The sequence below is a fragment of the Pagrus pagrus genome, assembly GCF_965226575.1.
Source record: "Pagrus pagrus genome assembly, chromosome: 5".
Classification (NCBI taxonomy): Eukaryota; Metazoa; Chordata; class Actinopteri; order Spariformes; family Sparidae; genus Pagrus; species Pagrus pagrus.
This window is the reverse complement of record NC_140189.1, coordinates 323,371-349,884: the sequence shown is the minus strand read 5'-3', so window position 1 is coordinate 349,884 and position 26,514 is coordinate 323,371. Positions and strand designations below refer to the sequence as shown.

The window sequence follows — 26,514 nt, the reverse complement described above, 5'->3', positions numbered from 1 at the left end:
TGAAGGTAGGGTACAATAGAGAGGGTGGAAATAGATGTTTTTTAACAATCGGGGCTAGAGTTGAAGGTTCACTCAGGCCATAGTGTTTACGGAATTGCATCCAAATTTTCAATGAGTTGGTAACAACAGGGTTCTGTGAGACATTATGAATCTTAAGAGGGAGTCCTGCAGTGAGGAGGGAGTGTAAAGAAAACTTTGAGGAATGTAGTTCTATCTGAGCCCAAGAGGGACATGTGTCAGCCCCTCTGTCAAGCCAATGACTAAGCTTATTGATGTTGCATGCCCAGTAATATTGGATAAAATTAGGTAGTGCGAGACCGCCCAGCTTTTTGGGGAGTTGTAAAGCAGTTTTTTTAATACGGGGTGGTTTATTCAACCACAAAAACGACTATATTATCTGGTCTAGCTGTTGAAAGAAGGATCTTCTCATAAAAATTGGAATATGTTGGAATAGATAAAGGAATTTAGGTAGAATCACCATCTTTACCAGGTTAACTCTGCCAGCTAGCGAGAGGGGAAGAGAGGACCAGCGAGTCATGACAAGCTTACACTTATCCATAGCGGGGCGAAAAATTTTGTTGAAAAGGTCCTCAAAGGAGGCAGTGAAAAAAATGCCTAGATATCGAAACCCCTCTGGGACAACTCTAAATGGAAAAGAGGACGATGGCATCTTCCTGTTGATAGGGAGAAGTTCACTTTTATTAAAATTTAATTTATAACCAGAATATTTACTGAACTGGGTTAGAATGTCTGTAACGGCAGGGATGGACGAGACCGGGTTTGACACATATAATAACAAATCGTCGGCATACAGGGACAACTTGTGGGTGATATTATTCCTGGTGATGCCCTCGACTCTCCCCTCCCCCCGAAGCCAAATAGCCAGCGGCTCGACAGCTAAAGCAAATAGGAGGGGAGAGAGGGGGCATCCCTGTCTAGTTCCCCGGTGTAGGGCAAAGGAGGATGATCTCACACCATTTGTTAAGATATGGGCAGTTGGAGAGTCATAGAGCAATCGAATCCATACAATCTAAAGAGCGTCTAAAGAAATTACCACTTCAGGTACGACAGGGTTGGGGGAGCCAGTAATGTTTAGGAGACGTCTGGTATTGAATGACGAGATCCTGCCAGCCATGAACCCAGTCTGGTCTAAGGAGATTAAGGCAGGTAGGACTTGCTGCAAACGAGTGGCTAGGACCTTAGCAAGAATCTTTAGGTCCAAATTTAAAAGTGAGATGGGCCTATAGTTACTGCATTCAATGGGGTCCTTGTCTTTTTTTAATAAAAGAGAGATGTTAGCTTCAGATAGGGTTGGGGGCAGTCTGCCACTAGTAAAGGATTCATTGTAGACATTAACCAGATGTGGGATTATTAAATTCGAATATGCTTTGTAGAATTCTACAACAAACCCGTCTGGACCAAGGGATTTACCATTTTGTAGCTGTCCAGCCGCCTCTTGCACTTCCGCCAGTGAGATCAGTGCGCCTAATTTGTTAGCCAAGATACTATCGACTTTGGGATATGTGAGCGTCTCCAGGGGATTAAGGTTCTTCCAGATTTCAGGCGAGTGTTCTGAAATATACAGATCAGAATACAAATTTAGAAATGCATCATTTACCAATTTGGGGTCGGTGGCCACTGCTCCCGATGGCAGTTTTATCCTGGGAATCAGTCTTGTGAGAGCTGCAGTTCTAGCCTGATGGGCGAGAAGTTTCCCGGCCTTATCTCCTTATTTCAAAATAGCGTTGCCTTGTTTTTAACAATTTAGTTTCAACCTTATATGTTAACAAAAGGTCAAACTCTGCCTGGAATTTAAGACGTTGGTCATAGAGAAAGGGAGTGGGGGCGGTGGCGTATTGTGTGTCAATTTTCAATAGTTGATCCGAGAGCCAGACCATCCTTTCCGTGTCTGCTTTTTTCTGCCGGGATGCAAACGAGATCGCCTGTCCCCTCAGATATGCTTTACATGCCTCCCATAGAGTGCCTCTCGCGATGTCTGGGGAGTCATTTGTCTGGAAGAAGTTGGCTATTTCCTCTTGAAAGAATTGTTTAAAACATGGATTGTTCAATAAAAGATGAGAGTTTCCACTGTGAATGTGGAAGGCTGTGATTTGGAAAATTTATGACAACCGATGTAGGAGCATGATCTGAGATCACTATACTGTGATACTCACTTGAATTGACCCAATGCAATAGTCTATTATCTATTATCAAAAGTCAATTCTTGAAAATGTACGATGAACGTGAGAGAAAAATGAAAAGGCTTTGGTGGATGGATTACGAGACCTCCAAGGATCACTGAGGCCTAGCTGGGTTATAAAAGATTTCAATGTGGTGGCGGAATTGGACAAAGCGAGGGGTCTAGAAGAGGACCTATCTAGAACAGAATCCTGAATAAGGTTGAATTGGATAATGATTGTCTATATCAGGAAGGGAGGCGAAAAGGTTAGTGATAAATTTGTCGTCGTCCCATACAGGAGCATAGACGCTCACTAAAATAACTGGGATGTCAAACAGCCTGCCTGATACGGCCACAAAACGCCCATTAGGGTCTTCAATAGATTTCGTTGGTTCAAATGTAATATTATTACTGATAATAATGGCTGCCCCTCTCACCCTCGCAGAGAACTTGGAATGAAATAAATGACTCATCCAAGGTCTTTTAATGCGTAAAATCTCGGAGGTCTTAAGGTGAGTTTCCTGAAGGAAATAAATGTCCCCTCGGAGTTGCCTCAAATGTGAAATCACTTTGACCCTCTTAATTGTTCCATTGACACCCCTGACATTCCAAGACACAAACCCGCAGCCCTGGTTTTGAAGTGTGATTGTATTATGCATTACTCACCCTTTGTTAAGTTGAAATATACAGTGATGATGCCCTTGATGATGCCCTTTTTGCTTGTTTGTTTTTTTTTGGGGGGGGGGGGTGTCAGCAAACAACATAAGGAAAAGTAAAGAAAAGGAACAGATGGAGAAAAAACACAAAAAACAAACAAACAAAAAAACCCTATTAACACATGTGAAACCTGTATAGCTTCCAGTTTTTTTATACTTACTAATTCCCATAACTTCACCACTCCCGCTGGAGAAAATATAACCTTTGTAGCCCAGGCAGTCAGACATTAACGAAGAAAAGTGCCTCCTATATTGTAGGGTCTAAGCCCAAAGTACTCACATGTGAGCATAAATGTTGAGATACCACTGTCATTTTATTATTTATTATTTATTTTTAATTTTTCGTATTTTGGAATATTAAAAAAAAATAATAATAATAAAAAAATAAAGACCAGTGCAAGTTTTCCCATAACTCAGCCCCTTTAGAGCATTAAGGGCAGCATTTCCCAGGAATAGAAACCAAAGTAGAGGGGCTCCTTCTTCATTTAGCATAAAATAAAAAATATTTAGAAAAAGAAAAATCATCATGAATCCCATTACGATGTGACATGCATCTTTGTTTTAAACGTTTAATTCATATTACCCCTAAGAAAATTAAAGGTATGTCAAGGGCCAGGCCGGCCGCAAGGTATAGTTAACCAAAACGAACAGGGGTAGACTCCAAACACAACATTGGTTCAACGTGCCCAGATGGAATTTTACAAAAACTATATATATATATATATATATATATATATATATATATATATATATATAGATGTAAATTTAAAAAAGAGTCCCAGTGTTAACGAAGCATCATACGACACTAGTAGGAGTTCACAGTCATTGTATGCTAAATATCGTCGTGTCGAGACACTCTTACCGGTTGGGCAAGTCAACCCGAAGTCCGCACCGAGAAAGGTGCTAGCATTAGCCGCTGGTAGGCTAGCCTGACAATAAAGCGACATCATGGGGCGGACATGGACCTCACACAGGCAGTGGCTTCTTCGACTGAGGAAAAACGTTTCTTATTGCCATCTTTCTTGGTGATTTGGAGCTTTGCTGGATAAAGCAGAGCTGGCCGGAGGCCCAGGTTGTACAGCTTAGCCATGACATCGCGGTAGGCCGCGCGTTGCTCTAAGACATCGGAGCAGTAGTCCTCATAGATGCGGACCGGTGAGTCACAGTTCTTCAGGTCATTCCTCCGTTTGCGGGCCTCCCGGACTATCAGCTCTTTGGTCTGGTACCGGAGAAAGTGTATTATCACCGGCCTGGGCTTATCTCCCTGTCGCGGCTTAGCAGCTGGAGAGCGATGGGCCCAGTCTAACTCTGGCGGGGTTGGGAGCACTTGGTCCCCGAATAACTCCATCAGGACTTCAGAGAAAAAAGTTGTGGGTCATGGACCTTCTATGGACTCCGGCAGGCCGATGATCCTGACGTTGTTACGTAGGCTTCGTCCCTCTAGATCGATGTTCTTGGTTTTGAGCTTAGCACAAGCTTCTGCTAGAGAGGAGCATGATAGTTCAAGAGCCTGGACGCGTCCTTCGGTCAAATTAGCATTGGTCTCCAAACACGCAATGCGTTCGCCGAAGTCAGTCACTGTGGCCTGTACTGTGTCCAGTTTAGCCTCGAGAGAGGAGAAAGCCGACCTGAGTTCAGCAGACAGCGCTGCCGATATGGACTGACGGTGCTCCTCCAGCAGGGTGATTAGAGCAGGCATGCTGATCTGGCTAGCCGCGGCAGACGAGTCGTCTTTTTCCTTGGCCAGCCTGGTTCCAGTAGCCATGACGCTTGTGAAGGATATTACTCGCTGTAGCTAAAGAATCAGATGGAATTTGGGTTTTAAAAAGTAGTAGTCTTTCAGGTCAGTGCAGGAGAGCGCGAGGTATGCGTCTACTCCATTCCTCTCTCCACCGGAAGTCCACCAGCTCCTAACTTGCTGAGCTAATTGGCTGGAAGTGAGACCTGCTGTGTAGCTTCATTTGTCGACTCAGGGAGTCACTGTCCGGGCAGCTGCTGTCAAGGCAGATTTCAAAAATGGTCAGAATGTCAGAAATTCTGTTACCTGAACAAAAATCTGATAATACATAAATTGCATCTTGACAGCATGGAAATGTTGGTGATTTGTTTTAAACTTAAAGTGTTTTGCTTCATAAGAGAAAATCTGATGTTTAAAAATGCCGCTTTTACATTGACTCCAGTTGTTCCCATGAGAGCAGAATTCAAAATGTTCTCAAAAATTCAGTTTTTGAGATAAAATTCTGATATTTGCCAAACTCCATCAACCATGACTCCAAAATATTCTCAATTTTTTTCAGGACGATTGAAAATGTATTTAGCAAGAATGTGATAGTATACAGTACAGACCAAAAGTTTGGACACACCTTCTCATTCAATGAGTTTCCTTTCTTTTCATGACTATTGACATTGTAGATTCACACCGAAGGCATCAAAACTATGAATTAACACGTGGAAATATGTACTTAACAAAAAAGTGTAAAACAACTGAAAATACGCCTTATATTCTAGTTTCTTCAAAGTAGCCACCTTTTGCTCTGATTACTGCTTTGCACACACTCTGCATTCTCTTGATGAGCTTCAAGAGGTAGTCACCTGAAATGGTTTTCACTTCACAGGTGTGCCCTGTCAGGTTTAATAACTGGGATTTCTTGCCTTATAAATGGGGTTGGGATCAGTTGTGTTGTGCAGAAGTCAGGTGGATACACAGCTGATAGTCCTACTGAATAGACTGTTAGAATCTGTATTATGGCAAGAAAAAAGCAGCTAAGTAAAGAAAAACGAGTGGCCATCATTACTTTAAGAAATGAAGGTCAGTCAGTCCGAAGAATTGGGAAAACTTTGAAAGTGTCCCCAAGTGCAGTCGCAAAAACCATCAAGCGCTACAAAGAAACTGGCTCACATGAGGACCGCCCCAGGAAAGGAAGACCAAGAGTCACCTCTGCTGCGGAGGATAAGTTCATCCGAGTCACCAGCCTCAGAAATCGCAGGTTAACAGCAGCTCAGATTAGAGACCAGGTCAATGCCACACAGAGTTCTAGCAGCAGACACATCTCTAGAACAACTGTTAAGAGGAGACTGTGTGAATCAGGCCTTCATGGTAGAATAGCTGCTAGGAAACCACTGCTAAGGACAGGCAACAAGCAGAAGAGACTTGTTTGGGCTAAAAAACACAAGGAATGGACATTAGACCAGTGGAAATCTGTGCTTTGGTCTGATGAGTCCAAATTTGAGATCTTTGGTTCCAACCACCGTGTCTTTGTGCGACGCAGAAAAGGTGAACGGATGGACTCTACATGCCTGGTTCCCACCGTGAAGCATGGAGGAGGAGGTGTGATGGTGTGGGGGTGCTTTGCTGGTGACACTGTTGGGGATTTATTCAAAATTGAAGGCATACTGAACCAGCATGGCTACCACAGCATCTTGCAGCGGCATGCTATTCCATCCGGTTTGCGTTTAGTTGGACCATCATTTATTTTTCAACAGGACAATGACCCCAAACACACCTCCAGGCTGTGTAAGGGCTATTTGACCAAGAAGGAGAGTGATGGGGTGCTGCGCCAGATGACCTGGCCTCCACAGTCACCGGACCTGAACCCAATCGAGATGGTTTGGGGTGAGCTGGACCGCAGAGTGAAGGCAAAAGGGCCAACAAGTGCTAAGCATCTCTGGGAACTCCTTCAAGACTGTTGGAAGACCATTTCAGGTGACTACCTCTTGAAGCTCATCAAGAGAATGCCAAGAGTGTGCGAAGCAGTAATCAAAGCAAAAGGTGGCTACTTTGAAGAACCTAGAATATAAGACATATTTTCAGTTGTTTCCCACTTTTTTGTTAGGTATGTAATTCCACGTGTTAATTCATAGTTTTGATGCCTTCAGTGTGAATCTACAATTTTCATAGTCATGAAAATAAAGAAAACTCTTTGAATGAGAAGGTGTGTCCAAACTTTTGGTCTGTACTGTATGTTTACAGTACTGTTTACAGTCAAACAAAGTTTGTTTCTTCTCCTGAGATGGTGACAGACCTGGCATACTCTGCCTCTGATAGGTTGGTACTCGTTGCCTTTTGTTGGGTTGATTAGATTTTGGCATGAGGACTGATGATTGGTGAGGGTTAATATCTGGGTAAGCCAATCAGAGGCAGAATAGGGCCCCAATTACAGCAAGCTCCAAGTGAGGAAATTTATTAAAGCGGAAAAAAATAAAAAGGGTCAATAGGAGGATTAGTGTGTGACGTGTGAAAATGTCAATTTGTCACGGTCAATGCGTGAGACTTGGCAGCTCTGTGTCAGGTTTGTTACACATACTGAGCACAGCGGAGGAGATACAGGTGAGGTTTCTCAAGTTGAGGACAACTTATCACAGTCTTCTGTTTAAGATGCAGGATGAATTTGGAGGCAGACGTTTGCTATGCTAAAGCCACTTTTCAATTTCATATATGACCCTTAAGAATTGTCTGTTTTTCTATAGATCGATATACAATATTTTTTTCTCTGCATAACAGCCAGGTTCAGGTGAGAGTGAGGTTTTGATGTTACCTGACTGCATTGCCCACAGCAACCCGATTTTCAATCAGAACAATGTAATAAATTTATATGGTTTGTCCCCCTTCTTCCTACCTCTTTATATTAGAAATGCTCTTGTTGTTAAGTATACCTTTTAATTGACAGCACAAAGAAGGAGAGAGGAGGAGAGAGAGACAGAGAGCAAGAACCAGGTGGACAAGAAGTCAAGACCGCACAATTATGATACCAAATCAGCAACTATTTGCTGACTTTTTTTTAATTTCACATTGGTTAGCCGTGTATTGATATAGGCTAAAGTTATCAAATGTGGATTCACCCCAAACTCTTTTCAGGCCACTGTCATTTTGGAGAGAGGGAGGTAGGAGGATGGAGAGACAGAGAAAAGGAAGAACCAGATGAGATAGTGGACAGATAGGGAAGATTGTTATAGTGCAAAAAAAAAAAAAAGTAATTGTTTAGCTGAGGAAACAACATTTCATCCACAATAGAATTTACATGTGGGAGCTGAGCACCCAATCACCCATGATGTAGGAATAAGTTCTCTTTTATCTTTATCCAAGTTCATCTTTTTTTAGAACCTGTATTAAGTTGTGTAAGTTTGACTTGTACCATAGAATGAGCCTTCCTGGCTGAGTCTCTACCTTGACTGTCTTACTATAAGGCAGAGGACACTAGTAGGTGGAATGCAGTCTGTGTTTGGACCCAGACACCGTCCTTTCTGGACCTGGACCTGTAACCAATACGTTATTGAGAATTATGACATTTTAAAGGAGTGAACTGGTGCAGCTTTTCCAGCCTTTATCGTACTGGTTTAGTGGCCCCAGGAAACCCTCTGACCAATTGCATGCGTTCTTTATCATCTCACGTGACACTACTTAGCCAATCAAATCGCGCATTGGGACAAGCCTGGTGACTCGTGTGAGTGGAAAAAACACACCAGCTGTGTCCAAATTCAGGGGCTGCAGCCTTCAATGACCTAGCCTTTGTGGTCCACGAGGGCCGGGTCCTTTGGACAGGTCTTTGAAAGCCTCGTCCACCATTGTTAAATGGGACGGTCTAGCCTTCGGAGCATTTCCTGGTTGCCTCACCAGATGTACCCGCCCCTTTCCCTTACATCACGATTGTGAATGAAGAGATGCATTACAGTTTTTTTCGATTGCTAAGATGCATTGGTCGAAACTGAAGCGACATGTTCAAAACTCTTAACACAGCCTGCATTTCCATCTTGCAGCTCAGCTCAACAGTTAATCTCATGCCCAAAAGTGTGTCTCACCAACAAAACACTTCATACTTGTCTCAAGAGAAGCTCATTCAACAAAACACTAGCACATTGTCTCACTTTGGAAACACACAGAATCACTCTTAACAGACGGAACGACACAGAACATTACATCAAATACATCTTATATTTCAAGTTTGAATGATTTTTGTCAGGTAAATCAGTATTTTATATAGGCTCTTTTGCACTTTAATGGTTCTAAATTATCGTAATTGCTGTAATATATTGCAACAACACTGAATCAGGAATGCAGAGATTTATTCAAGAACATTTGTGCTTTTGCATAAGTACTTCAGGACCATACAAAAAATAAAGATTACATAAACAGAATAATGCAGAATCTCAGAATTCCAGGGGTAGAATACAAATAAGAGATAAAACTAAACTCCTTCCTCTCCTGACTGCTCTTTGATTTATACTTGCACAGGAAAAAGAATCAGAAGCCACTCCTTTTGTATATGATTTCTAATGAGGCCAAACGCAGATCACCTGAATCAGTTTTCAGCTGAAAACTACCATCAGCTGTTTGGAATTGCATCTTTGTTTTATTTGTTTTTATTGTCAATATTTTGATATAATTTTCAATAGATTTCAATGTGGCTGCAGCAGAAATTCCCTGTGTTTTTTCCCCCTATCATTCTGTTTTGAGTGTGTTTTTAACTGTTTTGAACAAAGTGTGTTAGCATTTGAAAAATGTGCTGTTATGTGTTTTGCACATATGTGTGTTTATGTGTTTTGTGTTTTGCAGGTGTGAACTAGTGAATGAGAAAAGACTTCATCCATTTTGGTGACTGTGTTCACTGAATGCACTTCGTCTGAAAGCAATGAAAAGTGACACAGTTTAGCCCACATGCATTTCTGTTTTGCAGACTAAGAGTTTTGAACATGCCGCTTCAGTTTCGACCAATGCGTCTTAGCAATCGAAAAAAACTGTAAAGTCTGTTTTGGTTCAAATCTATCAAACGTGTACATTTATTTGTGTGTGTACAAAAAATAACGACAAAATGTGTCAAATCTAAATTGAATTATCAACATTACAAAATAAACATTAACCCATTGGTGAATAACAACTATATTTACCATAACATTACCAGCGTCACGTATTTTAACTGAAAGTTAACATCTGGAAGTTTTATAGTCCCTTGAAGTTTAACATATCTGGCGTTGGATATTCAAATGACTAAAAACCGAGTATGAACCCATTACTTACATTTGTCATGTCATGTCTGCGCCACTTGATGTCGCCATTTTCTCTTGCTTCCTCTATTGTTTCGGGACTGAGCAGCGGCGTGCAAAGGATCTTGGGATATCGCAGGCCGCGAAGGATAGTAGCATGGATGTATTAACTAACCCTATGTATTAGTAGTTATATTATAGATCCATGGATAGTAGCGGTGCGTCCTCCGAAAAGAGGGAAGTGCAGGCTGCATTTGTGGGCTGCGTTTGAAGGAGCCTCTGAATTTGGACAGCCTTCGCGCAGCGTTGTGACGTAATTGGCCTTCAAATGCGCACTTCGTGGGCTGCAGCCCCTGAATTTGGACACAGCCACTGAGTACTTCTCATTTCAGCCTTCGCTGGGCCGATAATGCGGAGTCTCTGTGTGAAAAGGGCTAATTGTTTCGAAGTTTCCCTCACTTGTGTCCTTTCCTTGCGTCTTAGTCCCGCCCACCGAGGATTCGTGGAGAAACGCGAGAAAACCACGGGAGGAGAGAGGACCGAGGAAATCTGTTTAAAGACAAATGAGAGTCCTTTCCTCTGCAGCGTCACGTGAAGAGATGTCCCTTTCTGATGCAGCTGATCACAGCTGGATCAGCTGTCAGTCGTCTTTAACAGCTATGGAGACGTCAGATAAGTGTATGCCAAAAATGCCATTATCTAAATATATTTAAATAATAACACAGAACTAAAACTTGACGAGAGATTAGAATAACCAATTAAGGTAAACTGATGTGCCGCGTGCGTAATTGCACACAGCTGTGTTAACAAACGTTTTAGTGCTGGTAGTGTGATGTTTTCCTCATTAATGACATGTATTATTTCACCCACCAGCAGCCCATCTGATATTAATCACAATGTTATACAAAGTTATAGTGAATATAGTTCAGACCTACACTTGGAAATTAGACTGTGATGAACATGATTCATGGATGGGTTAAAATAAAGATGATTTCTTTTGCAGTTAGTCATGGATTAAAGTTCTCCGTCGCTACGACGGATTTCCGTCAAACTTAACAGAGGCGACTTGTGAGATCAATGTAGATCGGAGGAGAACTGTTGGCTGTTTTTTATTGACAGATTGTCACACTCTACAGCCAATGTATCGTTAACAGCGTGTGCGCGCCTGACCAATGACAGTGTAGTGACCCACACAGGGATCTCAACACGGAGCGGCGCTAAAGTTCAGCTGCTTAGCTAGCAAGGACTCGTCGCGCTGCTACGTTATCAATTGAGTTTAGTCAGCATGTGAGAACTCGTCTGACACGGAGAGTCTTCTGTTGTGTGCTACATGTGTGAAATAACAACTATGGTCTGGACTTTTTCTGCAGTGTATCTGTGTAAACGACTTCATTCAGCGTCTCTCCCTCCCGTCTGGCACCGTGAGTTACCATGGTTACAGAAATGCCCTGCAACTTTATAATGATGATCAATAAGAAGTTTTTGGTTAGTTTGACTGTACAAAATCATGAATGTTGCCTGATTGCAGCTCAATGCTTAAATCTTGTATTATAACATATAGAACAAAGCCTCAGAGCTTCTTTGATTATTAACAGTATGTTAGTGATGACAGAAAGGTGATAACTCGCCATCAGACTGACAAGGCTGCAAAAGTTGCTGTTTGTATGATGTATTTTTCTGTTAAACGATAAGAGGCTCACTTTAAACAATATTATTATTAATAATAATTAATGATAATGATGATGAGAAGAAGAAGTAGAAAAATAGCGTACTGAAAAGTTCTGTAGATGGTTGCTTATTTGAAAGAGTAAAACTTGAGAGAAGCTTGGCAAAAAAAAGGCACAGATTGATTTCATAGATTGAAAATTACATTGAAAAGACAAAAAACATCTTAAGTGTGAATAGAACAGCTGTTCAGATCATCCTCCTGTATAACACTGTTGGTCAAATATTTAAACTTGATGTCTGCATTAGAGAACATGGTGTGGGGTGAGGCTGTAAATCTTATCTTATTTTTTTAGCACATGTCAAGTAAAATGCCCTGTAACATGTTTCACAAATTACAAATTGGGAATATGACTTGGCTACAGCTCGAAAAAACATTTCAGTCAAAAGATTTTTTTTGCTTTAATCCATGAGTTAGTACTCTGCATTATTTCAGCTGCTGTCTGTGTCCTACATTATAACCAATCCTGTCCTATATATCTATTTAATATCTTTGAAGCGGACGGCAAACAGTTTTGCTGTATGATCAATTAATTTTTTCAAAGGCTGATCTCTGGAGAAACTCTAACAGCTGGATCTGCATCTGCTTTGCTGTCTGGTTTTGTGGTTTGTGCGAGTTCAGTTCCTGATTCATTCTCACAGTTTTATCTCACTGGACATGTCGGGATGTGATGCTCCTGCTGATATCCTGATTATTCATTTTTGTGCAAACAAAGCCTATGTTAAACAATTTAAATTTCTTCTGGATTTTTTCTTTTTGTGAACCCACAACCTTAAAGTTCAAACTGCACCTGTGATCTGTTACCTGTTAAATAAACAGCTGTGCGTGAAGAACAAGCTGCAGTCTGTTGTTATACTGTGTACTGTGTATTTATACTGTGTACGGTGTATTTATTCTGTGTACTGTGCATTTATACTGTGTATGGTGTATTTATTCTGTGTACTGTGTATTTATACTGTGTACTGTGTATTCATACTTTGTACTGTGTATTTATACTGTGTATTCATACTGTGTACTGTGTATTTATACTGTGTACTGTGTCTTAATACTATATACTGTGTATGTGTATTTATACTGTGTACTGTGTCTGCTTGGAGGCACAGGAACCATTTCAACTGGCAGAATGTGTTTACATATGTATTCATTATCTACCTCTGTATTCAGTGATATTCTGATTGTGAAATCTTCATTTACAGTTTTTCTCAATTGCTAAAACACTAAAACCCATTGGGCTGAACAAAGTTCGCAGTTGCCTGAACTCATTTAGCTAATTGTGCAGTCTGTTGTCAATACCTTAAACCATTTCACATGGTAAAACCCAATTTGCAGATCTCACTTAGACTTTTCAGCAGAACTCTAAACACATTCTCATTCTCAAAACACATTCTGCACTCTAATGCACATGTCATCCATACTGGTAAACACAAGTGGCAACAATCAAATACAAATAGAGAACACATGTCATTGATTACAGTTTTTCTCAATTGTTTACACACAATTACTGGTACTTGAGACACAATAACCTCAACATGAAACTTGTGCACCAACCCCCTGAACCAATTCTGCTAAACTACAAGCACAATTCCTGCTTTACACTCAAATTGCAGTTCTAAAACACACTTTTTTCAGAACACTACGCACAATTCTCTGCATTTGGCACAATTTCCATGGAGAAAATCTCTTGTTTTTACAAGGAACACACTGTTATTCAAAATTCTAAAGTTAATTGCCCCACTATGCACACTGACTCATCACATGGGCAAACACCTGTCACACAGTTTTACAATTAGCAATCAGAGCTTTAGCATAAAAGGGCAACATGATGATGCAATGTGGATGAGGTGCTGTGGCCCAACTGAAACAGAATAGAGGATGCAGCATAGTTTTTTTTGTTTTTTTTACTGTAACTGCAAATGCTTCTGTTGTTTTGTATGTCGACCACTGTATGTGCAACTTTGTGTTGGTTGGGATGTACACCGTGTACATTGTTTTTGTGGGAAAAATAAAATATATTTGTTACTGTGTATTTGTGTGTTTTGAGTATAAAAACAATATTCTAAAATATTTTACAACACACTTATGTATGCACTGTCTGTAGTAAGTGTAACACTGAACAAAAAAGGTGAATGATGAATGGAGAAGAACTGTTTTCCATTCATCTTAGTGTTTTACATTGAGCACATCAGAGTTCAACTGGTTCTTATAAATGTCTATTCATATGATGGTTTGTGTGTGTCATTTGAAAACAAAATATCATTTTGAGAAGAAATAACATTGTTTTGAATGTAAAGTTTCATTTTGCAGGAGAAGTGAGGGGTTTTGCCCATTGTGTGTGTGTTTTTTGATTTGTGTGTAGAGTTCTGACAGTATGAGGCATGCTTTCAGAAAATGTGTGTAAACAATCGAGAAAAACTGTAAACACAACCACTCAAAATTGATTTCACTTGTTTCAAATCATGTGACACAACCAATATAAGCCAGTTCAGAGAGCAAACAGGTTGTTGAAGGTGGGACGGAGAAAGTCCATTCCATTTGTTTACAATACTGACTGCTCAATAGATTTTGACTGGTTGCAGGTTCATATCAACAAAGAACAAGAATTACAGTATCACAGAAACAAAGGACAAGTTTGTGAGATGCAGGGTAGAGTACTGTAAAAATAGGGGTACAAGGAGGAGGAAGACCAAAAAAATTGCAAAGAGCAAAGCAGAGTATAATTTCTGATCAATTTTGAGCTACTATGATAGAACATGTTTTCATTCATCAAAAGACAATGACGGAAAAATATGAAATTTGTTTTGAGATTAAAAATGTACTTCTCCCTGAGAACTGAATGTTTTGAACATCGTGTTTTCTATTTTTTGGTGTATTGTTTACTGACTGCTGGATAGTGTATATCATTTTGATTGCTTTGTTTATGATTTGAGAGCAGTGTTTGGTTTTGAGCACAGGTAAATCTGTTTTGAGGCGAAAGTTTCATTTTGCACGAGGAGTCAGAGGTTTTGTAAATAGTGCTTGAAGCTGAGGTTTTGTGTTTAATGTTTTCAGAAAATGGAGCAAGGTTTCAGAAATTGTGTTTTAGCAATTGAGAAAAACTAACATGTTTATGTATCTATTTTCTGAGTTTGAGTACATTGTTTTTGATGATGACTGGGTTGATGTCCGCTTCAAATGCATTAATGTTTGCTAGTTATAGCATTGGTGCATATGTAAATTATGGGTACTTCTCATTTCTCTTATTTGTCGTTTCCTCACTCCTTGCTTGAACCAGAAGTCGTTCATGTCCACCATCTTGCAGGCCATCCCAATTATCTTATTTGAGGATCAAGGAGCGAGGATCGAGGATTGATGCTAAAATTGTTAAAATATTTTTTTCCCCCTCATCTATCTACACTCAATACACCCTAAGGACAAAGCAGAAACAGAATTTTAGAGATTTTTGCAAATTTATCAAAAAGTAAAAACTGAACTATTACATTGACAAAAGTATTCAGACCCTTTGCTATGACACTTGAAATTTAGCTCAGGTGCTTTCCATTTCTCTTGATCATCTTTGAGATGTTTCTCCACCTTAACTGGAGTCCACCTGTGGTAATTTTAATTGATTGGACATGATTTGGAAAGGCACACACCTGTCTATATAAGGTCTAGCAGCTGACTACAAATCAGAGCAAAAACCAAGCCATGAGGTTGACGGAACTACCTGCAGAGGTCAGAGACAGGATTGTGTCGAGGCACAGATCTGGGGAAGGCTACAAAAAAAATTCTGCTGCATTGAACGTCCCAAGAGTACAGTGGCCTCCATAATTCTTAAATGGAAGTCTCTTCCAAAAGCTGGCCACCTGGCCAAACTAAGCAAATGGGGGAGAAGGACCTTGGTAAGAGAGGTGAACGGGCTGCGGTCCAGAGATCCTGTGTGGAGATAGGAGGAACTTTCAGAGGACAACCATCACTGCAACACTCCACCGATCTGGGCTTTATGGGGCAGAGTGGCCAGACAAAAGTCTCTCATCAGTGAAAGACACATGAAAGCCTGATTGGAAGTTTGCAAAAAAGCATCTAAAGGACACGCAGAAGGTGAGAAACAAGATTCTCTGGTCTGATGGAACCAAGATTGAATTGTTGTCTGGATGTCTGGAGGAAACCAGGCACCACTCATCACCTGCCCAATACCATCCCAACGGTGAAGCATGGTGGTGGCCACATCATGCTTTGGGGGTGTTTTTAAGCAGCAGGGACTGGGCAGCTGGTCAGGGTTGAGGGAAAGCTGAACATAGCAAAGTACAGATATCCTTTATGAAAACCTGCTCCAGAGTGCTCAGAACCTCAGACTGGGCTGAAGGTTCACCTTCCAACAGACAATGACCCTCAGCTCACAGCCAAAACAGCGCTCCGCTAGCCACTGAGCATCTTTGTTATATGATGCCTCCTTTTCCCATATGTTTTTCCAATATTGTTGAGTCTCCAGCTTGGGTGGGTCTGTTCTCATGTTGTTACCCTGCCACTGGGAGTACACTTTGGATGTTTCGTTAGAGAACATCCCGTTTATTCTCCTGGCCTCACTTCTCTAGTGTATCTCTTCAGACGGGTAGCCAAGGCTCTGAGTCTTTGTTTGACAGTTGCCAGTGCCTTAGGTATGGAAAAGCTTGTTGTACTTCTTAGGAAGCCCTTTTTTCCATACACCTGATAACTGGCTAACTTCTCTTCGTGTTGCCTTGATTTTTGCCTCTAGCCTCCTTCGCCATGGAGGATCCTGTTTCTTGTGGCTACTGTTGTTCATTTTGTAGCCAAGCGTCTCAAGGATGACTGTTGCTGTGGTGTATATCAGCCCATGAATGTCTTCCAGTGAGTCCTGTTCCTGCTCCAGTAGCCCACTTTTCATCAGGCTGCCCTGGTTCCCCAACACCTGGCGTGGACCTTGTTGACCCGGGCGAGGTCTGAGCCAGTTTGACTCTCCTGTTGAAGGTCTGAGTAATTAGTACAGTACAGCCTCTTGTAGTGTATTTAAACAGTAAACAGAATGCACTCTTGCACAGGTCATATTTCTTATGTAGGGCTGGTAAAAAAAACAAAAAGTATTTGGTCACAATCAGCTACAAAAACTGAAAATCTCTCATTTCTTGTGTTGTGTTATAAAAGTACAAAATTAATAGAATAATGAAAAATAAAACTTCTGCATTAGGAGAAGGAGTATTACAAGGTGTCCCACTTAAACTATATTTAAACATTCAAAGCTTAAAGGAACAGTTCACCCTAGAATGAAATTCAGTCATTATTGACTCACCCTCATGCTGATGAGAAGTCCGGTGTAGTTTCTTATTCCTCAAAGTGCAGCTGGAGGCCCGCGGGGGTACCCTCCGGCAGCAATAATCCTTATAACGAGCGGCTTCCGAGACGAAAAGGTCCATAAAGCTACACAAAAACTTTGTAATATTCCTCCATACTGCTCGTCCGCTGCAACCCAAGTGTCCTGAAGTGGTGACATCCAGAGTATACTCGAAACAATGTCATTTAGTTCATTTTTACAGCCTAAACAGTCATTTCGAGTAAACTCTCCCACTTCAGGACACTTGGATTGCAGCGGACGAGCAGTATGTCAGTATGGCAGCTGCACTTTGAGGAATAAGAAACTACACCGGACTTCTCATCAGCATGAGGGTGAGTCGATAATGACTGAATTTCGTTCTAGAGTGAACTATTCCTTTAAGCTCAACTGATTTTACTAAATACTAATACTAATACTAATTTTACAATGGACATTTGACTGACAGCAGCAGTAGGGCACCGATTTTCTTCCCTGATGTTGTTGTCTCCTTTTAGGGGACCATAGATGACCCAACCCAATAGGCCCTTGGCTGTTGATAAGCTCACAAGGTTCCAATACCTTAGAGGCATTTGTCCCGATGAGTAGGTCAATGCTAGAATCTATTTCATGAATCTTGATTTCCTTTATGTAGGACCATCGGGTCAGGTCTTCTTGTCTGGGAATGTTGTGCAGGGAAACAGTCATGGTCTTCTGTGTGAAAACATTGGATAGTATAAAATAGTCTTTGTCCAGACTAGATATTTCCAAACCTGAGATATCATGGCTAGTCTCAGGCTTCACTTGATTCATAGTGGGCAGAAGAATTAAGATATTTTTTCCTTTAATGTTCAGCCTTCTAGTCAAGCTTTTTGTGCAAAAGGTAGATGAGCTTCCATAAAAATACATACATTTGCAACACTGTGTCCCCCTTGTGGCTCTTTACTTGTTCTGGTACAATGGAGAAGATGCAGTTTTCATCACCGGCCCCAATAAGCCCACATATATGAGGTGAGAGAACAGCATTACTTTGTTCTGTATGTTCTGGTTTCTTTTCTTTGTTCTTTTGTCCAATATGAAGTATTTCAGAGTGACATACATCACAAGCTAAACGCCTCTTGCAGTCTTTATTCATGTGTTCTATTTTCAAACATCCAAAACAGAATCCTTTTTCCTTTAAGAAGTCTATTTTCCTCTGTGCATTTTCCTCTTGATATGTGGTCAACACCCCAATGTGTGGTCACTTTTATTACAGAACAAACAAGAACTTTATTTTTTGTGGTAGTGGTTTTAAGAATTTGTGGTAAGTACATTTCTTTTCATTTTTTCCTGAATTGTTTTCCACATGTGTTAAAGTTCTTGCAAAACTGCTTCCTCTCAGTCGTAACTTTTCTCTTGCTGTAAAGGTAACAGTTGAAACTGGCTTAGCATCCAGGATGTGTCCAAGAAGTGGGTCTGACAGTATCTTCACGTGTCTCTGTGTGAAATCTACCAGGTCAGGAAATCTTGCTCGGTGTCCGCGCTGCTCCTGTAGCTCACATTCCCTATTCCTCCACCTGTCTCTGAGCTTGTAAGGCAGTTTCAGAAGGATGGTCTTCATATTAAGAGCAACATTCATTTCCTCTATATAGGTAAGATGCTCCACTGCATAGCAACGACCTCTAAGGTACAGTGAGACTGAACAAATGCTTTGTCCATATATGCACTGGCAATCTTATGTTCATTACTTTTTGCTCTTTGGTAACCCTGGAGTGGAGGAAAATGTTGGCAGCTGCAGACAAATTCTTTCTGGATGCCCTCTTGCGCATTGCTATAGAAAATGTAAGCAGTCACTAACCCCTTTTAGTTAGAAAATGTGCCACATTTGCAGCCAGGTAAAGGCTGCAATCTGCCGCTTTGGGGTAGTTGTAAACATGTGACGTGACGTGAAGCACGAAGTTGGGTGTGAACAGTGACGAGTGATCTGGTTATTGACGATTCTCTCAGCTGTGATGGTTAGCATCTCCTGGATCTCAGCGGCTCTCCAGTTGCTCATCTTGACGTCTGCGGATGAAGTGATGAACTGACTGCTGTGATCAGCTGTTTCCTGCTTTTTAAAACTCCCGGGTGTGGGTCGTACGACAGTGCACATCATCGACACCTCCGCCCATGTCACACAAATGCCGGCACATCGACACCTTGGATTTACAATGCAATGGAGGCAGCTAAAAGTGTACCCTCCGAAGCGTCATATTGGCGGACCAAAATGCCACGGTCTGTCTAAATACGCGGACCCGGCCGCAAAAAGGACAGCCAAATTGGCGGGTTGCTGTCCAGTATAAAAACGGCTACTGTAATCATTAGCCTTTCTTTCCACTCCTCTCTCAAATATCTTGATGAAAACTTAATACTGCAAAGGATCATGAACAGAAATGTCTCTTGGTGATAAAGTACGTGAGAAATTTTGTTGAGCCAAAAGAGCAGTGTTGTTATTTGGCCTCTAAATTAGGTTACAGATATCACCTTGGTTGTCAGCATTTTGTGTGGTGCGTACATGCCCCGGTTCACTTTTTTGGAGTGTACATTTTGCCTTTGAAGAGAGTATTGAGTTAGATGTCATTAACAGATGGTCTATGAGTTGTTTCTTTTGATCTAACAACCTCTTGCTGGGAGAAATATTTCTGTCCATACATTCTGTGTTTGTTGCACTTGATCAGGTGAAATCAAAATCAAATGGTGAATTCAAAAGTAACTCATGGTTTTTCCTTGGCTTCGTCACAGGGCTTAATTCATTCATTCAAGTTAGATTGTACCTCATTTGCATTTTCCTTTACTTTCATAAGCTCTTTCAGCCTTTCCATTGACTTGTTAGCTTTTTTACACCTCAAATATCTTGTCTTCTGACAATTCAAAAGTAATATTTCCCAGCCTTTGGTAGTGAGTGTGTAATAACCCTTTTTTCCTTTTCAGAATCCTTTTCCAACATCGCCATCCTGTGGCAGAGCATTAGACTTGACACCAGACATATTTGTTCACCGTCCCTTTGAGACTTTCTGGAGTGATCCAAGTAGAAAGCCGTATGTCTTCGGCGCAATACAACACTTAATGCTGCACATACCTAATCTAGTTTCCCATTCCCTTTTGGAGTTTCCAATATTTGATGATCCCTAGATAGCAAAATTCCTGTGGCCCAGATCTGGCCCATACCAAATACCTTCAACCAACCCACATACTACATCGAAAATGGGTCTTGTGAAGGTATTTGGTGTGGGCCAGTCAGTAATTTCCTTCTCTATGTTGAATTATGTTTCTGACTGTTGTATATCAGCAGCTCCTCTGACTGATCATTCTATTATTAAGTTGACTTTTAATCCCCCTGGTGGTTGCTACAGAAACAAAGGGTACTGGAAATGATATTCTAGTTTATTAAAATGCCAATCATTTTATGATTGTAATAAAGCCATTATATCTGATGTGATGCTTGATAAAATCTGTGACATCGTATATTTCTAAATGAGAATTCATGAAATTTAAATGCAGAGAGTACGCTAACATTAGAGTACTTTTACATTTGGAAGATCGCTCAATAAAAGTAAATACCAGAAAGTCTAAATTTACATCATTAATGATATAAACACCTGGTGCAATGAGACATCACTTACTGACAATGGTAAAAAAAAAAAACATAACAAATTCTGCAAGCTAAACTTGATGAAATCTATCTTAAGAAAGCTGAGAGGGACTACATAAGATCCAGGGCAAAATCCAGGGCAAAATGGACATTCAGGGCATATTTCTGTCAATTAGAAAAGAAAAGGCAGGAAAAAAACTCAATCAAAGCCTTATTAATTCACAACCAAGTTAATACATATCCAGCCCTTATTGCCAAGGAAATTGTGTCCTATAGAAAACTCTACTCCTCAGCCTTTGATGATGCTGACTCTTTTAACCATATCTTATACCTTATTCCCCATAATGACAAAGAGAACAGGAAACAAGTCTGTCATATTTCTCCATTTCTCTTTATAAAAGCAAATGAAATGCTCTCTATCTTTATTCAAAATTAAAATATCGCTCCATTAGAAGTAAGCCAATAATCACCAACCAGTTAGCAGATGATACCCCCATCTCTATGAAGCGCCAAACTGAAGTCCCCAAGATTCTACAAACTATTAATACTTTCTCTAAAGCCTCTGGTCTAAAGCTACATTTATGTGAGTTAATGCCAGTTCATCAAAGGTATTTAAAAGACGCATACAAAGCATTCCCCTTACAGTTGCAATCAAAATTATTCAACCCCCATTGCATTTTAGGTTTATTGGCAAAATGTTTAATTTTTCAGGTGTTTGCAATAAACATATTACACAAGAACAGTTTAAATAGTTAAATAAAACTAATATTACAAGGATTTTATCCAAATTCAACACTAAATCCTACTGTCAATGACTACTGCAGTCTCAAAAATATGGAGGAGGAAGAATGAAGCATTCGCTGAAAAGAACACCTTGCCTACAGTGAAGCATGGCAGTGGCTCAGTGATGCTCTGGGGCTGCTTTGCTTCCTCTGGCACTGGAAACCTGCAGTGTGTGGAGGCCAAGATGAATTCAATCAAGTATCAGGAAATCCTGGGAGAAAATGTCATGTCGTCTGTGAGGAAGCTGAAGCTTGGGCGTCATTGGACCTTCCAACAGGATAATGATCCCAAGCATACCTCAAAGTCCACCAAGGCTTGGTTTCAGAAGAAATCCTGGAAGATACTAGAGTGGCCATCACTGTCGCCTGACATGAACCCCATTGAAAATCTCTGGTGGGATTTGAAAAAGGTGGTTGCAGCACGCAAACCCAAGAATATTAGTGAACTGAAGGCCTTTGCCCATGAGGAATGGGCTAAGATTCCTCAGGAACACTGCCAGAAGCTGGTGTCTGGCTATGCATCACGTTTGCAGCAGGTCATTACAGCAAAAGGGTGCTCTACTAAGTACTAAAGATACTTGTCATGAAGGGGTTGAATAATTTTGAGACTGCAGTAGTCATTAAAAGTGGCATTTTGTGTGAATTTGGAGAAACCACTTGTAATATTAGTTGTGTTGAGCTATTTAAATTGTTCTTGTTTGATTTGTTTATTGCAAACAGCTGCTAGTTTGTACATTTTGCCAATAAACCTAATTTGCAGTGGGGGTTGAATCATTTTGATTGCAACTGTAAATTGCTGTCAAATATGTGGGCATACATACATCAAAATATCCAATTGAAATCGAAAATATTAATGTGTGGAAGGTAATTGATGATTGCCGATCTAGACAATGCATGGGCACTGAGACACATTAGTTAATTAGGTTGAATATTTTTGATTATAATGGAAAGCATCTCAATGTGTATCTATCCAGCGTACTCACTGGCTAATTCAAATAGAGCTATTAAAAAGATCAGATATATTTAGATCATATTTGAAAAAAGAAAATTAACTATATCAAAAGAGTGGAGATGATAAAAGAATTTAAAGATGGAAGCCAACAAGCTATTTTTTAAATTTTATAAATCAAAACTTAAAAATGAATTGGTTAAAATTCTTAATAAAAAACAATATCTTTGGTATCATTTTAAGAGACATTTTTAAGAATTTAGGAGGCATTGAATTTTTACTTGATTTATGGTGATTTAATTTGAAAGACTCACAATTAAATTGTCCCTTTATCACCAGCAAGCCCTTTTATATTTGAAACTCCTTTACAATCACAATTTCAACCCACATAATACTCCAATACGGAGTGATAGATATATCATTGTCAAAAACAAATTGCTGTATGACAATAACAGGATGGAAAAAGGCATTTGTTTGGTGACTTCCTTACAGTCGTGGTCAAAAGTTTACATACACTTGTAGAGAACCTGTATATCATGGCAGTTTTCATTTCCAATGATTTCTACAGCTCTCATTCTTCTGTGATGGAATGAGTGGATCACATACTACTTCTACTCACAAAAAAACATTAATGAAGTTTGGTTCAATGATGAATTTGTTATAGTTCTTCTGAAAATGTGACCAAATCTGCTTGATCAAAAATATATACAGTAATTCTATTATTTGGTTAAATGTCCCTTGGTCATTTTCACGTCAATTAGGTGCTTTTTATAGCAATCCACAACCTTAGTAGTAGTCCTCTGGCTGAATTTTAACCACTTCTTGACATAATCTGTGAAGTGCATCTGTGAATCTGTGAAGTCTGTGAAGAAACTAAATTTGTTAGCTTCCTGGCACAGACTTGTTTCTTCAGCATAGTCCACATGTTCTCGATGGAGTTCAAGTCAGGACTGTGGGGAGGCCATTCCAAAACCTCAATCCTAGCTGGATTTAGACATTCCTTTCCCACTTTTGATGTGTGGTTGAGATTATGTCCAGTTGGAACACCCGACTACACTGAAGACCCAATCTTCTGGCTGATGATTTTAGGTTTTCCTGAAGAATTTGGAGATCCTCTTTCTTCATTATTCCATTTACTTTCTTTAGAGCACCAGATCCACTGGCAGCAAAACAGCCCCACAGCATAATACTACCAGCACCTTGCTTGACAGTAGGTATGGTGTTCTTGGGGTGAGAGGCCTCACCTTCTCTCCTCCAAACATATTGCTGATCATTGTGGTCAAACGATTCAACTTTTGTTTCATGTTACCACAGAGTTTTCCTCCAGAAGGTTTTTTCTTTGTCCAGGTGATCAGCAGCATACTCCAGTCAAGCTTTAAGGTACCGCGTCTGGGGCAAAGGCTTCTTTCTCGCACGGCAGCCTCTCAGCTCATGTTGATGCAAAACACACTTGACTGTGGACACTGTCACCTGTCTTCCAGCAGCTTCTTATTCATTGCAGACTTGCTTTTTGGTAGTTTTTAGTTGACTCTTGACCATCCTGACCAGTTTTCTCTAAGCAGCAGGTGATAGTTTGTGTTTTCTTCCTGATGGCGGCAGTGACACAACTGTGCCATGCACTTAATACTTACAAACAGTTGTTTGTACAGTTGATATTGGGGCCTGTAACTGCTTTGAAATGGCTCCAAGTGCCTTTCCTGACTTGTTGAAATCAATAATGTGCTCTTTCAGATCAATGCTGAGCTCCTTAGACTTTCCCATTGTACGGTTTGTGGAGTCTAATGGGTGTGTTAAACAAGCCCTATTAAAATGGGCCCAGATGTAAGTCACCAGCTGTTATCAATCAGAATCAATCAGGAGAAGTTAAGAGGCCATGCTACAAAGAACATTTGATTCACACAAGTTTCCATAATCACTAAAATTGATTGATCAAGTTACTGTATGTATATTTTTGATCCAGCAGATTTGGTCACATTGTACCTATATACCTATAATAAATTCATTATTGAACCAAACTTCATGAATGTTTTTGTGACAAAGTAGTATGTGTTCTGCTTACTCGGACACACAAAAAATGAGGGTTGTAGAAATGATTGGAACTCAAGACTGCCGTGACATATCACCCATTGTCTTCCCCAACTTTTATTTAGTTGGTGTGAGCAGGAAACAAAACTATTCACACACAAAGAACAAAATATTTGATTTCCTCATTATCCCCAAAACTAAAAAAATCCATTTTATGATCTTAAATGGAGTGTATCCATTGTTATGACTGTAATTTCGAATGACAACTAATAAATGTGCATTTTGTAATGATATTGTAACCACTGACTATTTATTCTAGGTATGTATGTATTTGGAAGCTTTATAGCTGGATATACACGACTGGCTTAAACCATGGATTTTTCAGCTTGAACTCTTCTCAAAAAGAATTGTTCACGGACTTGTTATGAATAGTCCCAAAACCGCTTTCTCGTCAACAAGATCCTCATTCTTGTAAAATGTTATGGACATAAATCCAAGTACATGAAAGTGAAACCTTGCTTTAATATTTTTCATCACATTTCTTTTTTTTTATGTCAAAGTGAAGTCATGAAAAAAGTAATGCAATAAAACTTGGTAGCATTATAGAGGAATATTATTTATAAAAATGCCCCAGCTATTTATTTATTTTTATTTGTTAATCACTTAAACTTTACGTTTCAGTATTAATTAATCACTGATCCCTTGAAGCTGCCTTTTTTCTTTCTCTCTGTTTCGTATTTTGTATGCATCGGCACCTGGGCTACTGTTAAGATGGTGTTAAATACTACCACTACTACTACTACTACTACTACTACTACTACTACTGATAATAATAATTTTTGTACGTGGATTTTGTTAAATACTACTACTACTACTACTACTACTACTACTGCTACTACTACTACTACTACTAATAATAATAATAATAATAAAACCACCTGTGGTTGCATTCAAGGGAACTCGGGTCGAAAAAAGGGTCTTTATAAATAAAACCTCTCCTGTTTTGAATTGCCCTTAATTGTTGCTTCGTTTATATTTGTCATTAGAAATCCTAGGCAAAAAGACGCAACAGCACACCAAAGTACAAGCAATGGATAGATTGAATAAGCATCCTATTATGTTCTATTAACAATTTAGTTTGCAGTTGTTGACGTTGTACATTGCGGGCTTCATATCAAAGACCCTCACAACTATTCATAACTTTGTTGGGGCGGACATATACGGTATGAAATGAGTTGTTGATTATGTTATTTCCGATAGTACCTGAAGGGGTCATGAGATGTCTGACCTTAGCTAATCGCCTCCAACGGAAACCAGCTGAGAGAATAAAGGGTAGAGAAGACAAGATGGCGGAGTGAGTGGGCTGCGCTTTGTACAGACGGTCGCGGCCCTTGAAGTTTGCAGAAAACGGTCTTAAAGGACTTAAAAGGTCGAAGAGTAAGGATACCAACGGAACTGCGATCAAACAGGCATTTAAGCCCCTCATCACGGAGGAGGTCCGCGCATTTTTTTTCCCCCGGCGGTCCTTTTGACAACGTTAGCTTGATGCTAACGTTAGCCGACATTAGATTTAGCGTCAAGTAAGTTAGCTGCTACTTCGAAGTAGCTGGGTGGTTACCAAAGGCCGTAAGCTTTTTCGGATTTGGTTGTGGATGTATATACGTCGATACTGACACGCTATTCAGTGAAGAGGCTTTATTTTAACGAAGATCCATTCTAGCTGGTGGCCTATGAATCAAGCGAATAGCGCCAGGAGAAATCTTTAAAAAAAAAAAAAGAACTTGCTTGTTACGTTGTTGTTAATACTATTCTTTGGATATACGGTTAGTCTATAATTACCCATATCAACATCAACTGGACGTACAGGACTCTGTGCTCTGCTGTCACACAGAATTTTCTGAAGAGAATCGGGAGGAGATTGTCATTTAGGACATTATGGCGAGCAGCAGTGGCTCCAAGGCCGAATTCATAGTCGGTGGAAAATACAAGCTTGTCAGAAAAATTGGATCAGGATCTTTCGGTGACATATATCTGGCCATCAATATTACAAATGGAGAGGTAAGTCACTGTATCAACGTCTACATACGCCTGTGTTCTTGCAGGGAAGTTGGAAGCCAAATCAAAAGTATTCGAAGCAGATTAAAACATATCTTTGTAATCTGACAAGTGAAGTGTAAAAGGCCAACACGATGTTAAATTGTTTTGGTTAAACCTGCCCCGATGCATTAGTAAGTATTGTTCAGTTTA

The 26,514-nt window shown here is 40.1% G+C and overlaps 2 protein-coding genes and 1 long non-coding RNA gene across 8 annotated transcripts in view; 2 read left to right on the top strand and 1 right to left on the bottom strand.

The window, feature by feature from the left end:
• Positions 1-3,686: 3,686 nt before the first annotated feature.
• Positions 3,687-11,250, bottom strand: LOC311256986 (uncharacterized protein). Its single transcript, XM_084352407.1, has 3 exons — positions 9,908-11,250; positions 8,028-8,148; positions 3,687-4,890 (listed from the first exon to the last, which is right to left on the bottom strand). Exon 3 carries the CDS (start codon positions 4,658-4,660, stop codon positions 4,271-4,273), a length of 390 nt encoding a protein of 129 aa, XP_084208533.1. The 5' UTR covers positions 4,661-4,890; positions 8,028-8,148; positions 9,908-11,250; the 3' UTR covers positions 3,687-4,270.
• On the top strand, positions 10,478-13,625 carry LOC311256988. The gene is made up of 2 exons (XR_014622549.1): positions 10,478-10,551; positions 11,244-13,625. It is a non-coding gene; the product is annotated as an uncharacterized lncRNA (long non-coding RNA).
• An 11,959-nt stretch (positions 13,626-25,584) lies between these two features.
• Positions 25,585-26,514, top strand: part of csnk1a1 (casein kinase 1, alpha 1) — a gene marked incomplete at its 3' end in the record, with an annotated part of 81,514 nt that continues 80,584 nt past the window's right edge. For 2 of the 6 annotated variants that reach the window (XM_084353049.1, XM_084353048.1), the window contains exon 1: positions 25,590-26,325. In XM_084353049.1, the coding sequence (XP_084209175.1) occupies positions 26,203-26,325 (123 nt within the window). In that variant the 5' untranslated portion in view covers positions 25,590-26,202. Of the gene's footprint in view, positions 26,326-26,514 lie in introns of all 6 variants that reach the window. The other 4 variants (XM_084353047.1, XM_084353046.1, XM_084353045.1 and 1 more) reach the window with 4 other exon arrangements.

Coding starts and splice junctions, on each gene's coding strand:
- LOC311256986 (XM_084352407.1), bottom strand. CDS start 4,660: ATGGCTACTGGAACCAGGCTGGCCAAGGAAAAAGACGACTCGTCTGCC.